At 49.8% G+C, this 14,834-nt stretch overlaps 1 protein-coding gene across 3 annotated transcripts in view; it reads right to left on the minus strand.

Moving 5' to 3' along the window:
* Positions 1-14,834, minus strand: part of THAP4 (THAP domain containing 4) — a 41,909-nt gene that overhangs the window by 14,278 nt on the left and 12,797 nt on the right. For 2 of the 3 annotated variants that reach the window (XM_059929179.1, XM_059929180.1), the window contains exon 3: positions 848-1,007. In XM_059929179.1, the coding sequence (XP_059785162.1) occupies positions 848-1,007 (160 nt within the window). Of the gene's footprint in view, positions 1-847; positions 1,008-8,325; positions 8,419-14,834 lie in introns of those variants that run through there. The other variant, XM_059929181.1, reaches the window with a different exon arrangement.

Raw genomic sequence — 14,834 nt, forward strand, 5'->3', positions numbered from 1 at the left:
TGGGCCCGTGAGCCACAACTACTGAGCCTGCGCGTCTGGAGCCTGTGCTCCACAAAGAGAGGCCGTGATAGTGAGAGGCCCGCGCACCGCGATGAAGAGTGGCCCCCGCTTGCCGCAACTGGAGAAAGCCCTCGCACAGAAACGAGGACCCAACACAGCCAAGAACGAATAAATAAATAAATAAATAAATAAATAAATGTACTATTCAATTAAAAAAAAAAAAAACCTTTAAAAAAGACTGCTTTCTATTAGGGGTTATTCTGCATTATCCAGAATTTCCACCTTTTGTTTATGTGCAGGATATTCTTTCCCTTCACCCATTCAGTCAAGAATAATGCAAAAAGGTATGAGACAATGTATCCTCCGCCACCTCCCCACCACCCCACGCCCCGGGGTGCCCCCACCTAGCCGCCCTGCCCTGCGACCCGCTTCCTCAGGAGTGGCAGGGAAAAGCTTTGCTGCACGCTACGAATCTGAGAGCCACGATACACCAGCTTCTCTGAGCCCTCGGCTGGCTCAGAGGTAGGACTAAATGAAAGCCGGGCCCCCTATTTTCAGTAATCTTGGGGTGACTGATTTCCACACAGGAATACCGCAGGAGATGAAGGATTTAATTGAGCACACGCACTTATCTCCACGTTTGGATTACCGAGCCTGAGATTCTGTGGTCACCTTCACGTTGTCTAAGACACAGGAAGGTACCATTTCCATCCAGTGTGTGTCTCAGGGGCCGGTGCAGGGCAGGAAGAGGGCACCTTTCGGAAAGAGACCACCAGGTGCCCTCTGTACCTTCCCACCTGGCGTTCACCTGTCTCATCTCAGAGAGCAGCGCGGCGGGCGGACTCACGAGAAGTTCAGCACGGGCTGGCCCACGTGCGAGATGTGCACCTCCTCCAGGTAGGGGCAGGGCTGCAGCGTCGGGAAGGTCCCGGCTCCCGGCGGGTCGGACAGCCAGGTGCCCAGCATCCAGGACAGCGGCTCCACCACGGGGTTCATTCTGGGGGGCTCTGAGGACGGAAGGAAGAGGGCGTCAGCGGCTGCCGCCAGCGGTCCGCGGGGAGCTGTGTGCGGCTACTCACACTCCGTACTGGGGCAGGCCCCAGTCACTGCAGCTCACCCTGCGGGGCCTGCACACGCCACCAGCCACCTGTCAAGAGGGGGAGAAAAAGGCCAAGCAGTTAGCAAACGTCATCTTGCCAGATGCAGCTTTGGAGCCCTGCAGCAGCCCGACACGGGGAAGAGAAGGAGAGGGCCTGGAGGGCAAGGAGAGTCCAGAGGCCCCGGGGCCTCCGAGGAGGGCTGGGAAAGCGGCAACGCCAGGCCCCACGCCGGGTGAGCGTGCCCTGGCACGGCGGCCCGGCGATGGAGGTGAAGGGCAGAAGGAAGATGCGGGGAGCGGAGCGGGGGGCTTCGGGGCCAGCAAGACGTGAGAGCGCACGGTGCGGGCGAGACGCGACTGTGGACTCAGCTTCCCGGGAGAAGCCGAGGGTCTGCCCCAGCGGCTCCCGGTGGGCCTCCTTTAGACCATTACCCAGACGGAAAGGACCCTCAGAAGGACCCACCGTCACTGAAGAGTGAAGGACGACAGCAAGGCCTTGAATGGGGAGGAGCCAGGTGGCAAGGCCCCAGCGACAGGACCGCGGGCGAGGGTCAGGTGGCCGCTCCCACTGCCAGGGGCCCCCAGGCAGCAAGCCCAGCCCCACGCCCCAGTCCTACCGGCCAGCAGTCAGGGGATGGAGGCTGACTAAGGACCACGTGCTGCTGAGCAGCTTTTCAGAAACGGGCTCACGCGATTCTCACGCCCGCCGTGTACGGTGGACTCGCCCTGAGACCACGGGAAGGCGGGGCTGGCGCCCGCACCTGGCCCACCGGGGGCACAGGGACAGGTGGTCTGAGTCCCAGATGCAGCCAAAGTGCTCCTCCTGGTACGCCTGCTTCCCACACCCTGTCACGCCTCAAACCCAAGTGCTTTCAGGCAAACAGTGCAAGCAATACAAAGCAAAAGCAGAAGAGGAGAGAGGCCGGTGTCAGCTGAGCCGCGTGGGAGGCTACACTACTTTTTTTTCTTGGCCGCACCACGGGGCTTGCGGGATCTTAGTTTCCCTACCAGGAGTCGAACCCGGGGCCCTGGCAGTGGAAGTGCGGAGTCCTAACCACTGGACCACCAGGGAATTCCCAAGGCCACACTACTGATTTCTGGGTTCTATCAACAAGCTCCAAAATGCCAGAGCAAAGGAACCCGCTCCCCAGTCACACACACCAAGGGGACGGGAGTTCCGGAAGCATCTCGGCCTCTAAAATCACACAACCTTCGACTAGATTGAAAGCAGTCTGGGAGAATGACACCCAGGGGAAAAGGAGCTCGAAGGGCTCTGGTGGTGGAGAAGCGACAGACAGCATCTAAGAACAACTGGGGACCACGGAGGAAGGCCGAGCTCCCGGCCAGGCCTGGGCATGCGGCGCAAACCAGAGGGTGGGGAACAGGGACTCACACCTGTGACTTCTGAGCCTCACGAGGCAAAAAACGGGCAGGCTTCGCGGGGTGGGGCGGGGTGAAACTCCCCTTCTTCTCCAACCTGGCTATCTCTTCCGGTACTTCCTTTTCAAACTGCCCGTGGAAAGTTAGAAAGCGAGGATGGCAACACCGGAGGCTTGACTCATCAAACCTTCATAATTAGACAGCAAAAGAAATTTACATCAGGCTTCTAGTTACAATCTTTGATGGAAGCAAAGAACAGAGCTTCCGAATCATCAGTCTGGGCTCCAGCAGACCCTGCTGCTGCTGACTCTCGGGGACGCATGGCTCATTCATTCACCCGTGCGACGTGCCACACGATCGTCCAGGGAGAGGGGCCCAGCAGCCAGCGGACGGGAGACAGACACTCGTCCCGGCGAGGGGAGCCGGCTGGACACAAGGAGAAGTAGAAGGGGCGGAACCTCCCGGACACTAGGTGATGAGCCAGAAAGGGACCTGGGGGCTGTGGGGACCTTCTGCGATCTTACTAAGCGGGGCAAGTTTGGCCCCTGGTGGGCGGGGAGCAGAGCCCGCGCTGGGGACTGGAGCCGACTGCTGCTCGGGGGGGCGGACAAGCTGCAGACACAAGTTCCCGCAGACACAAGGCGGGCTGGCCTTGCTGGGCAGGAACAGGCAGCCAGCGTGGCTGGGGAGGGCCGGCTGGGAGAGCCTTGTGAGCCCCTGGAAGGGCTCCGGCCTTGACTCTGAGCAGAGCCTGGAGGTCTGAGCAGAAGGGCCGAGGCCTCTGGCTGCAGGAAGCAGCTGGTGGTAGAGGAGGGTGGCCCCCGCGGCCGCGAGGGAGGCGGCACAAAGGGTAGGAAGCCACGACCGGGCGGCAATCCTGCCCTCGGAGCACCCGAGAGAGACGGAAACACGCCCACCCGAGACCTGAACACGAGGCTCATCTGGGACACCCCAAATGTCCTCCAACGTCGAGGGAATCAACAGATCACGCAGACACGGAGTGCAACTTGGACACAAAAAGGAGGGAAGCTCTGGGCTTCCCTGGTGGCACAGTGGTTAAGAATCTGCCTGCTAATGCAGGGGACACGGGTTCGAGCCCTGGTCCGGGAGGATCCCACACGCCGCAGAGCAACTAAGCCCGTGTGCCACAACTACTGAGTCTGCGCTCTAGAGCCCACAAGCCACAACTACTGAGCCCACGAGCCACAACTACTGAGCCCGCGTGCCACAACTACTGAGCCCACGTGCCACAACTACTGAAGCCCGTGCACCTAGAGCCCGTGCTCCGCAAGGAGAGAAGCCACCGCAATGAGAAGCCTGTGCGCTGTAACCAAGAGCAGCCCCCGCTCGCCACAACTAGAGAAAGCCCGCGCGCAGCAAAGAAGACCCAAGGCAAACAAAAATAAATAAATCTAATAAAATTTTTTTAAAAAAAGGAGGGAAGCTCTAGATGAGGACGACCTTGAAAACGTGGACGACCTTGGAAATGCAGGCTGAGCGAGGGAAGGCGGACGCTGAAGGCCACTCGGTGCGCGATCCGGTTTGTAGGAAAGGCCGGAAGGGCAGGCCCACAGAGAAAGCAGGGCAGCACTCTGCACCGCGACACGGGGGGGGCTCCCCAGGGACGCGGGGAGGGGACGCGGGTCCGAGGGTCCTGAGGCCACCAGAGCCCTGCCTGCCGTCCAGGTACAGGCCGGGCCATCCAACACTGAGCCTGTGAAAGGCGGCTGGTCCGCTGAGACACGCTCTAAGTGTAAGACACGCACTGAATTTCAAAAACTCAGTCCAAAAAAAGGAACTTCACGTAAATCAGCAATTTTCAAGTATTGGTGGTTACACGTTGAAATAATAATGTTTTATATAATATTGAGTTAAATAATTTACTAAAGTTAACTTCACTTGTTTCTCTTTACCTTTTTAATACGTTTAGTAGAAAATTTAAAATTAGGTAGGAACTCACGCCACATTCCGGTTGACAGCACTGGAAAGGCCAGTTTTCAACACTCAGGGAATGCTGTCCTGTGAGTTCTCCCTGAGGGTGTTCCTAGAAGACAGACTTCCCCAAAAGGCGATGGGAGATGGTGGCAGAGGAGTTGCCGTAAGTCCTGAACATGTTCCACGGGACAGCAGAGGTGAGCACAGGGCATGGGTGGGGGGTGCCCCAGCCGCACACAGAGACCGCGGGAGGAGTGGGAGCCCGGGGGGCAGGGCAGGCCGGCCGGTCCCTCATGGAGAGTCCGTGGCCCCGAGGCTGCCCAACCAAGAACAGACCATGCGGGAAAGATTTACTTTAAAAACAAAACACAGCAGGCACACTATAAAGCACTAAGAACTAACACCAAACACACCTGAAGTCACATGTTGAAAGAAAAAGCTCTTCAGAATGAATCACAAAGCAAGATCCTCAACACTTGCTGTAAACAAGAGATACAAAGGCAAGCAGCAGGAAATCAGGCGTCATGACCCTAAAATCAGGTAAAATGAAGTTCAAGCCAAGACGCATTCAAGCAGACAAGGAACAGCTTCTCAGAATGCGAAGGGCGCAGGTCACCATGGAGATTATGTGTGAATACGCATGCACCAAATGCCGGCAGCAATGTTTATAAAGCAGAAATTACTGAAGACGCTCAGATGTTGATAGAAAGAAACTAAAGGAAATCTCCATTCATGTCTCTCTATGTCCAAGTGAATAATATTCAAATAATGAAATAGAAAGCCTATACAATATAATTAATGAGGTGGTTCTGACATACACTGAACTTTGTAGCTTAAAACTAAAGGATACTCCTTCAAGTTCCTCTGAAAGACTCATGAAGACTTACCTTATAAGGGGTCAGAGAAAACCTGTAAGTTTCAAAAACTGAAAAGAGTTCCCACCATACTGTCCGATCACAATGAGAGACTAGAAATTAAAACAGTACAGATATTCCTTAAAAACATGTCACGAAAGAGACGCCAGACACAAAAACGTACACATTCCACGACTCCACTTGTAAGAACGTCTAGATCAGGCCCGCAGATCTACGGGAGGGGAGTCAGGAGGCACAAAAGAGCCCAGGGGAGCTGGCTGAGGGGTCTGCACCCGTCAAACCTCATCCAGGGGACACCTAAGCTGTCTCACTCATGTAAATGCTACCTCAGTAGAAACGTTAGGAGGTGAAACTTCCGTGAAACAAACAGGCATCAAAAGAAAGCAGAGACGCCCGCCTTTCCCTGGCCTGCTGGCTGTGCGACAGCAGCATGGGGCGGCCTCGCCTCCTGGGTCTCGGGTCCCCGCAGGCGGACTGCTGCCCCGCAAGGACGGGCTCTCTGTTGCAGGTATTCTGGTATTTTAAGAGAAACCAGAAATATTGACTTTGGGGGTAAAATATCCCGGTTTCTAAACATGTGTTCAAATTAAAACAAGAACAGGCTGTGGTGAGTCCCACCCCCTCGTCCCCAGCGGTCCCGGTCCATGAGCTGTCACAGCCTTGGCCTCACGACACAGGGCTTGTGGAGGGCCCGGCGCTCCCCTGGCCCCAGGGTCAGGGCCCGTGAGTGCCCCCCTCGTGGCCTCTCGTCCCTTCTCTCTTCCAGCCTGAGTGAGAGGCTGGTGACACCAGCGACCCCCCCGCAACCTGAACCAATGGCTTCCAGAGTGTCAAGGGACATTGCAGCTGCCCTCAGCTGGGTTTCTAAGTGAGGAAGGAGCTTTCTGCACTGTCTGAGATGCACAGGGAGCTGCTCTGGACACAGGGACGCTGCCCGCGTACGGACAGGCCCGCTGCCCTGATGTCAGCACGAAACCAGCAGCCTGAACAGTGCAGGAGGAACAGCCCCAGGACCTGCCGGGAGAGGCCTGTAAGGACGCGGTTGTGGCGGTCCACGAGGAGGAGAGCACAGCCGGTCCAGCGGGAGAACGGGGCAGCAGAGACGGTGAAGTCTACTGCAGGGGTGCTCCGCCGTCCCCAGCCCCCAGGGGCCCAGGGACTCGCCGCAACACCGGCACCTGGAAGGTGGGGGGAGGCGGAGCAAAGACGGATTAAAGATGGGCCTGGGGGGTCTCCACTGCACCCTTGTTTGCTAGGAGGCAAGAGAGGATGTTTTTATAAGAAACTCCAGCAAGACGCAGGAACTGCCTCAGGGACGCGGAGACGAGACAGGAGGAGCACAGGTGGGAAAGGGTTCCACGGAGGGTCCTCTGAAGGGACAAGAGCCCAGCTGCTCTCGAATGGGTGGGACGGGGCATGGGGGCGGCTGGCCGACATACGCAGAGCCCAGCTCGTCCCGGGAGAGTTGGGCTGGGGGGCCTGAGGCGGGCCCGGACCGCGCGGTGTACACCTGCAGGGTCGTGGGACGAGATGGCAGCGCTGGCCGGCGGCCCACCACCACTGGTCCCGCCTGCCCTCCTCGTTCCGGGGTAGCGGCCCCGGGCCGGGTCTGAGCGAAGGCTACCACCCACCAGGCTCAGGCAGAGGAGGAGCTGGGTGTGCAAACCGCAGCCAGGTGAGGCGAAAGGCGGGGCTGACCAGTCCCGGGGATGGGGACCAGGGAGGTGGCCAAGGGGACTGAGGGTGGAAGTCAGACACCTGGAGGAGAGTCGCCAAAACCAGAACATGGGAAGCGAGGCTTAAGATGTGACGTAGGTTAGGGAGTGAATGAGGACAGAAGGTGGGGGGGGGAGGCGGGGGGAGAAGTCCAGGTGCGGCTGGCGTCCTGGGGGGTTGGCACTGTCAGGGCGGCGGTGTGGGCCACACAAGCCAAGGTGGACACTGCCACCAGCACGGGTCAGAACCACCAAAGAGGCGGACTCAGCCAGGCACAGGCCCCTGGACAGAGGGTGGCAGGGTGTTTCGGGAAGAGCAGGCAGGGTGGGGTGACTGCTGAGGGCCTTGCTCCCCGCCTCCAGGAGACTCAGCCCCACACGCGCTCATCCGCGGACTCGGCAGGGCCGGATGGTGCCCACGAGGCCATGTGGAGCCTTCCCGAGCCGAGGTTCCTTGAGTCCTCGGGAAACAGAACCCTCGCTCAGGTGTCGGCTGTCGCTGAGCACGGAGCTCACCTGTGATGGACACTGTCATCACACTGAGAAAGTGGAAGGGGCAGCAGTGTGTTTATAAGACTGCATAGTAAAAAAGACTAGAAAATTCTAAGATGACTCTTCTTTTAAAAGCCAGAAGAAATACTGTGAGTAGAAATGGAGCGCTTGCTTGGAAAGGAAGGGGCACGCTGTTAAATAAACGTCAGGAGACTCCTGGTGCGGCCCGAGCGCACGGTTACAACCCAGAAGGTCCGACACCTGGCTCTGCTCCGAGAAACGCTTCAAATCCAGTCCTCCTGGGCTGCTGTCACTTGCTCTTAATCGTAATGAACTTCACCGTGGACAACAGTCAACAGGTGGGCGTGGGCAAGTCCCCGAAGGTTGGCTGCCCCGCCCCCGCCCCCACGCCGAGCTGCCACCACCAGCTCCTTGTGTGCACTGAAGTGCTGCAGGGCAGAAAGACCAACAGGATACTTCTAAGATCCGAAGGTCAAGTGACATGAGCCTATACATATGCCAGAATCCATCCAACTATATCCTTAAGATTTGTGTATTTAACTCTAAGTTATACTTCATTAGAGAAACAAAAACAAAATGAATTTAAAAGTCAAACAAATGAGAAGTATAATAAATAGGAAATCTAGCCTACTTGCCACTTTCAACCTCTTCAAGTGAACCAGACAGGTTTTTCTATGCATTTTTTTCCCCCGATTTGATTTTTCTTTTATTAAGATCTCAACCCAAACGCAAAAACAAAAATTTAAATTTTCTCCAAGAAATTTAAATTTTCATTTTTTTTGGCTCAAGACAGTGAAAGCAGGCTTACCCATCCCTAAGTTTTCTACCCTCCAGACACCGTCAAGGTTCTTCAAGGTTGTTTTCTGCCAATACACGGGAAATGTTTGCACCTGGCTGTTAGCAGCTCGACAGGAAGTGACTGCCAAACCTGAAGGATGCATTCTGGGAACTGTAGTTCCATGATAAAAGGGGATTCCTCAGGAGAAAGTGGAAGACAAGGACAGACCAGAGACGACCGAATCTTAGAGCTGAGAGGGGCTTTGGAGGTCAAGGTGAATTTATGAAAGTCAGACAGGCCAGAGGGGCGAACCGTGTGGAACAGAGCCAGGAGTGGGGCCTGCACCCTCCGCTGCTCCCACTGATGACCAGAGGGGACTGCCCTGTTCAACAGGGAAAGCACGTGGGCCAAGCACGCAGCAAAGGCTCTTTCTGGAACACACACTCTGGAAACTCCTGCCGTGTTCCCTTCTGTGTCTCCTGGCAAATGTGTCAGCAGTGTACAGGCCCAGGACCCCCAGGGGCAGGAAATGAGCACACCCGTCCATTGGGACCTAGGGACCGATGCCTTCCTGGTGCCACCCACGCCCACATCGCTTTGCGTTGATGCCAGCATTCCCGCCAGGGCACAGAGAAAATGACGCCAACTGCACACACATAGGGTGCAGAGCCCAGGTGGCCCAGCCAGCGCTGACTGTCCCAGGCAGAGAGGGCATACACGCAGCACACATGGTCCGGCTGGTTCCCACTGGACGGGCACACCAGGGGAAACTGTTCTTTTAAAACGATGGCAAGGCCTTCACTTCATCACCCAGGAAATGGAAAGGCACCCATGCACACAGGGGGAAAAAGGAAATGACAGAAAATAGAGCATATTTTCTATAAAATACAAAAGACATAAAAAGAGGCCAAATTATTATTATTTGCGGATAAATGTTATGGTTGGTTATCTAGTTAATCCAAAAGTCTCAACTGAGAAACTATTAGAATTAATAAGTGAATTTGTTAAGGTGGCAGTTACTAAAATGGGCAGCTTTCCCGCAAATTAAACTCAACAGGGGAGGGGCCGCCATCTTCCACTCTGACACGTAGAGCTTAGAAGTCATAACTCCTGTCTTTACAAGAAAAACACTGAAAGAACTGAAAATCAATGACTGTCCTTGGACCCATCAGAGAAGTGCGGCCACAGATGTCTCCCCCAAACCTGCAGAAACGTGCTCACCTGGAGCAGAAGATGGCGGGAACCCTGGACCAGATGCTGGGCTGAGTGCGCGAGACTGAGAGAGTAAGCATCTGTGGGGCCACAGTCCTGTAGGCCCCGCACTTCCACGGCGTTCATTTCCAGAAACCCACCAAGTTCTCATCACAAAAAGCCAAGAAAAAATCACCTGGGTCCTTGGCAGGGGTAGGGGAAGGGAACCATGTTGAAATAAGCCCAGAGCATTCTCCAAAACAAAGGCCTGTTCTGCAGTGAAAAGACTTCACCAGAGCTTGATCTCACCTGGGGGAAGGGCTCTTCCCCACTCGGCCCGCTGGCCTTCCGGTCTTACCCCAGGGAGGGGAAAGAAGGGGAAGAAACACTTGTGAAGGTCACAGCCCAGGAATACAGGCCACTAAAAGGCTGAAATTTAATCATAAGATTATAAAATGCTTCCCTTCCCCCTCACCGCTACTCAGGGCTCCAGCTAACAACAGGATTACAGGGGAAAATGCCCCAAGGTACGGACTCTATGAAAACAGTCTTCAGAGAAACCCAAAGACAAGAGGGGAGACAAAAAATAAGGACACGGAGGAATCTGAAGACTTGGTACGTACAGCTGCAGCTGCAGGAGAGATGAGACGCTGCCCAATCGCTAGTCAGGTTATGGTGACACTTCAAGCGGAGAGCCCATCTATGTCAGTTTCCACTGTGATACATGACACCATATCCACCTCTCCAAAAAATTACATGGTATGCTAAAAAGCAAGAAAAAAAAAAAAAAAAACACAGTCTGAAGAGACAGAGCCTGACTCAGATATGGAAGAAATTCTGGAATTATCAGATTAATATGCTAAGGATGCTAACTGAAAAAGTGGACACCATGCAAGAAGAGATGAGTAACATCAGAGGAGAGAGGAAATGTGGACAAATAATCAAAAACACTGATGGACAAGGCTGAGGAAAGAGAGAATCTGAAGATATGTCCATGGAAACTTCCCCAACTGAAATGCAAAAAGAAAAAAGAACGAGAACAGAATATCAGGGAAATGTGCAACAATAAAAAAGTGATACGTATGCATGATAGGAATAGAGAAGAAGAAAGGAGATAAAGAAATATGTGAAGTAAAAAGAGCTGAGAATTTTTCAAAATTAATGACAGACACCAAACCACAGATCCAGGAAGCTCAGACAATACCAAGCACAATAAATACCAAAAAATCTACATCTAGGCATATCATATTCAGACTGCAGAGAACGAAAGACAGAGAATCTTGAAAGAGGCCAGAGGGGAAAAAACCTCATCTACAGAGTTAAAACGATAAGAATTACAGTGGACTTCTCGTTAGAAGACATGCAAGCAGGAAAAGTGTAGAGTCCTACATCCAGTGAAACTATCCTTCAAAAGTAAAGAGGAAATAAAGACTTTTTCAAACAAAAACTGAGAGAATTCACTGCCAGCAGACATGCCCTGCATGAAATATTAAAAGTTCTTCAGGGAGAAGGAAAATGATATAGGTCAGAAAACTCACATCTATATAAAGAAGAGAGCATAGGAGAAGGAATAAATGAAGGTAAAAATAAAATGCTTCCTTTTCTTATTCTTAATTGACACAATAGACAAAGGTTTGTTCAAATTTTTAGTAGTAACAGGGTGATTATAGCATAAGTGAAATGAATGACAGCAATTTCATAAGGCACACTCTGTTAAAGGCACCTACACTACCTGTGAAGCAGTGTAGTGTTATTTGAAAGTGGACACAGATTAGGTGTAAATGTATATTGCAAACTTTCGGACAACCACTAAAAAACTTTTTTAAAAGAAGTATAATTGATATGCTAAGAAAGGAGAGAAAATGAAATCAAATAAAATGCTCAATTAAAAACAGAGAAGGCTGAAAAGGAGAGGAAGAAAACAAAAGAAGCAAATGGAAAGCAGTCACAAACATGATAGACATCAATCCAGCTGAAGCAATGACCAGTTTATATTTGAGTGGCCTAAGACCACCCATCAAAAGATGGAGACCATTAGAGCAGATTGAAAAAAAAAAAGACCCACTATATGTTGTCTATAAGAGACCCACCTTAAATATAAAGACAGATTAAAAGTAAAGGGATGTAGAAAGATATATCACGCTGACAAGAATCAAAAGACAGCTGGAATAGCCGGAAAGCAGACATTAGGACTAGAAAAATTACCAGGGGTAAAGAGCAGCAATAGTATATAATAACCAAGAGGCCAAGTCTCCAAGAAGATTAATAATCCTCAATGCTTATGTACCTAACAACAGAGCATCAAAATACATGAGACAAAGCCCGACAGAACTGCAAGGAGAAATACACAAACCCACTATCACAGCTGGAGACTTCAACACACTACGAGGAAAGGACAGATCCAGCAGGCAGAAAATCAGCAAGGACACAGATGAACTCATCAATCAACTGAATATAACTGATCTCTATGGACCACTATGGTGGCTAATTTTAGGTGTCAACTTGACTGGGCTAAGAGAATGCCCAACTAGCTGGTAAAACATTTCAGGGTGTGTCTGTGAAGGTGTTTCCAGAAGAGATTAGCATCTGAATTGGTGCACTCAGTAAAGCTGATGGCCCTCCCAGTGTGGGTGGGCCTTGAGGGCCTCAACAGAATAAAAAGGCTGAAGAGAGGCAAACTTGCTCTCTCTGTTTTAGCTGGGGCACCATCTCCTGTCCTGGGGCCTTCAGATGGACCAGGACTTCCCTACCCCCTCCCAGGCCTTTGAACAGGGACTGAATTACTCCACAGGGTTTCCTAGTTCTCGAGCTTGCCATACATAATGGTGGGAGCCAATTCCTGTAATAAATTTCTGTGTACACACACACACACACACACACACACACACACACACACACACACTACTGGTTCTATTTCTCTAAAGATCCCTGACTAACCACTAGTTCAATCAACAACAGCAGAACACACACTCTGCTCAAGCTCAAGCTCACAAGAAACATTCACCATGACAGGCCACATTCTGGGCCACAGAACACATCTTAACACATTTAACAGAACAGAAATCATAGAAAATACGTTCTCAGATCACTGGAATTAAATCAGTAACAGCAAGATACCTGAAAGATTCCAAAATACTTGGAGATTAAACAAGACACGTCTAAGAACAAAGTGGGTCAAGAAGGAAGCCTCAAGAGAAATAAAAAACACTTAAACTAAATGGAAATGAAAATAGAACTTATCAAAATTTGTGGGACGCAGAAAAAACAATACTTAGAGGGAAATGTATATTAGAAAAGTAGTATCTGAAATTAATAATCTAAGTTTTCACATTAGGAAAGTAGAGAAAGAAAAGCAATTAAGTTGAAAGCAAGCAGAAGAAAAGGAAAAAAATTAGAGCAGAAACTAATGAAATTGAAAACAGGGAAAAAAAGAAAATCAACAAAATCCAAGATTGGTTTTTCAAAAAGATCAATAAAATTGATAAAACTCTAGCCTGGTTAACTAAGGAAAAAAAGAGAGAAGACACAAATTACTAATATTATAAATAAAAGAGGAACATCACTACTATCCCATGGACATTAAAAGGTTAAAAAGGCATACTATGAACAACTTTATGCCTACAAGTTTGATAATTTAGGTGAAATGGATCAATTCCTTAAGAGACACATACTAGCAAAATTTATACCAGGAGAAATAGATAATCTGAATAGGCCTATCTCTATTAGAGAAATTGAATCAATAATTAATAACCTTCTAAAACAGAAAGTACCAGGCCTAGATGGGTTTCTAGAATATTGGTGAATTCTACCAAACACTTAAGGAAAACATTTTACCTCTTCTTTACAATCTCTTCTGGAAGGCAGAAGCAGAGGGACTACCCCCTAAGTCATTCAATTGAGACCAGCATCACCCTAATTCCAAAACCAGACCGAGACATTACAAGAAAGGAAAACTACAAATATCTCTCATCAACATAGATGCAAAACTCCTTAACACGAGCAAATGGCATCTAACAACGTAAAAAAAAAAAAAAAAAAAATTATACACCATGACCATGTGGGTTTATTCCAGTATACAAGGCTGGTTCAGCACTCTAAAATCAGTTAATACACTCCGTCACATCAACAGGCTAAAGAAGAAAACTCAAATGATCATATCAATGGATGCAGAAAAAGTGACAAAATCACTTTTCATGAAAAAACTCTCAATAAACTAGGAATAAAGGGGGAACTTCCTCAACTTGATAAAGAATGTCTATTTAAAAAACCCTACAGATGGGAATTCCCTGGCAGTCCAGTGGTTAGGACTCCGTGCTTTCACTGCTGAGGGGAGGGTGCAGGTTCAATCCCTGGTCAGGGACCTAAGATCATGCAAGCCGCATGGTGTGGCCAAAAAACCCCCCCAAAACCAAAAAAACGCTACAGTTAATGCCATACTCATGGTGAGAAACTCAAAGCTTCCCTACGAAGATCAGAAACAAGGCACGGATGTCCCCTCCCCACTCAAACAATGAACTGGAAGGTCCAGCTGATGCTGTGAGAGAAGAAAAGGAAATAAAAGGTGCACAGAGTGAGACAGAAAGATAAAACTGCCTTTGTTCTCAGATGACATGACTGTCTGTAGAAAATCCTAAAGGATCCACAAAAAAACTACTAGAGTTAATCAGCAATTATAGCAAGGTTGCAGGATATAATGCTAATGTACTAAAGTCAATTGTTTTCCTATATACTAGCAATAAACAACTGGAATTTGAAATTAAAAAAAAAATAACATTTATACTTCTGCCAAAAAAAGAAGGAAATATTTAAGTACAAATCTAACAGAATATGTAATAAACAACTGGAATTTGAAATTTAAAAAAAAAAATAACATTTATACTTCTGCCAAAAAAAGGAAATATTTAAGTACAAATCTAACAGAATATGTAAAGATTTATAAGGAAAACTACAAAACTGATGAAAGAAATAAAAGAAGATCTAAATAAATGGATGGATATTCTATGTTCCTAGATTGGAAGATTCAATATTGTTAAGATGGTCAATTCTGCCCAACTTGATCTATTGATTCAACACAATCCCAATCAAAATCTCATCAATCATTTTGTGGATACCGACAAACTGATTCTAAAGTTCATATGGAGAGGCAGAAGACCCTGAATAGCCAGCACAGTACTGATGGAAAAGAATAAAGTTGGAGAACTCACAGTACCCTATTTCAAGACCTATTATAGAGCTACAATCATCAATAAAACGTGGTATTGGCGAAAGAACAGATATATCAATCAGTGGAACAAAACAGAGTTCAGAACTAGACCACCACAAACAGAGGCAACTGATTTTTTACAGAG

Source organism: Balaenoptera ricei, chromosome 7 (assembly GCF_028023285.1).
Source record: "Balaenoptera ricei isolate mBalRic1 chromosome 7, mBalRic1.hap2, whole genome shotgun sequence".
NCBI classification, from domain to species: domain Eukaryota; kingdom Metazoa; phylum Chordata; class Mammalia; order Artiodactyla; family Balaenopteridae; genus Balaenoptera; species Balaenoptera ricei.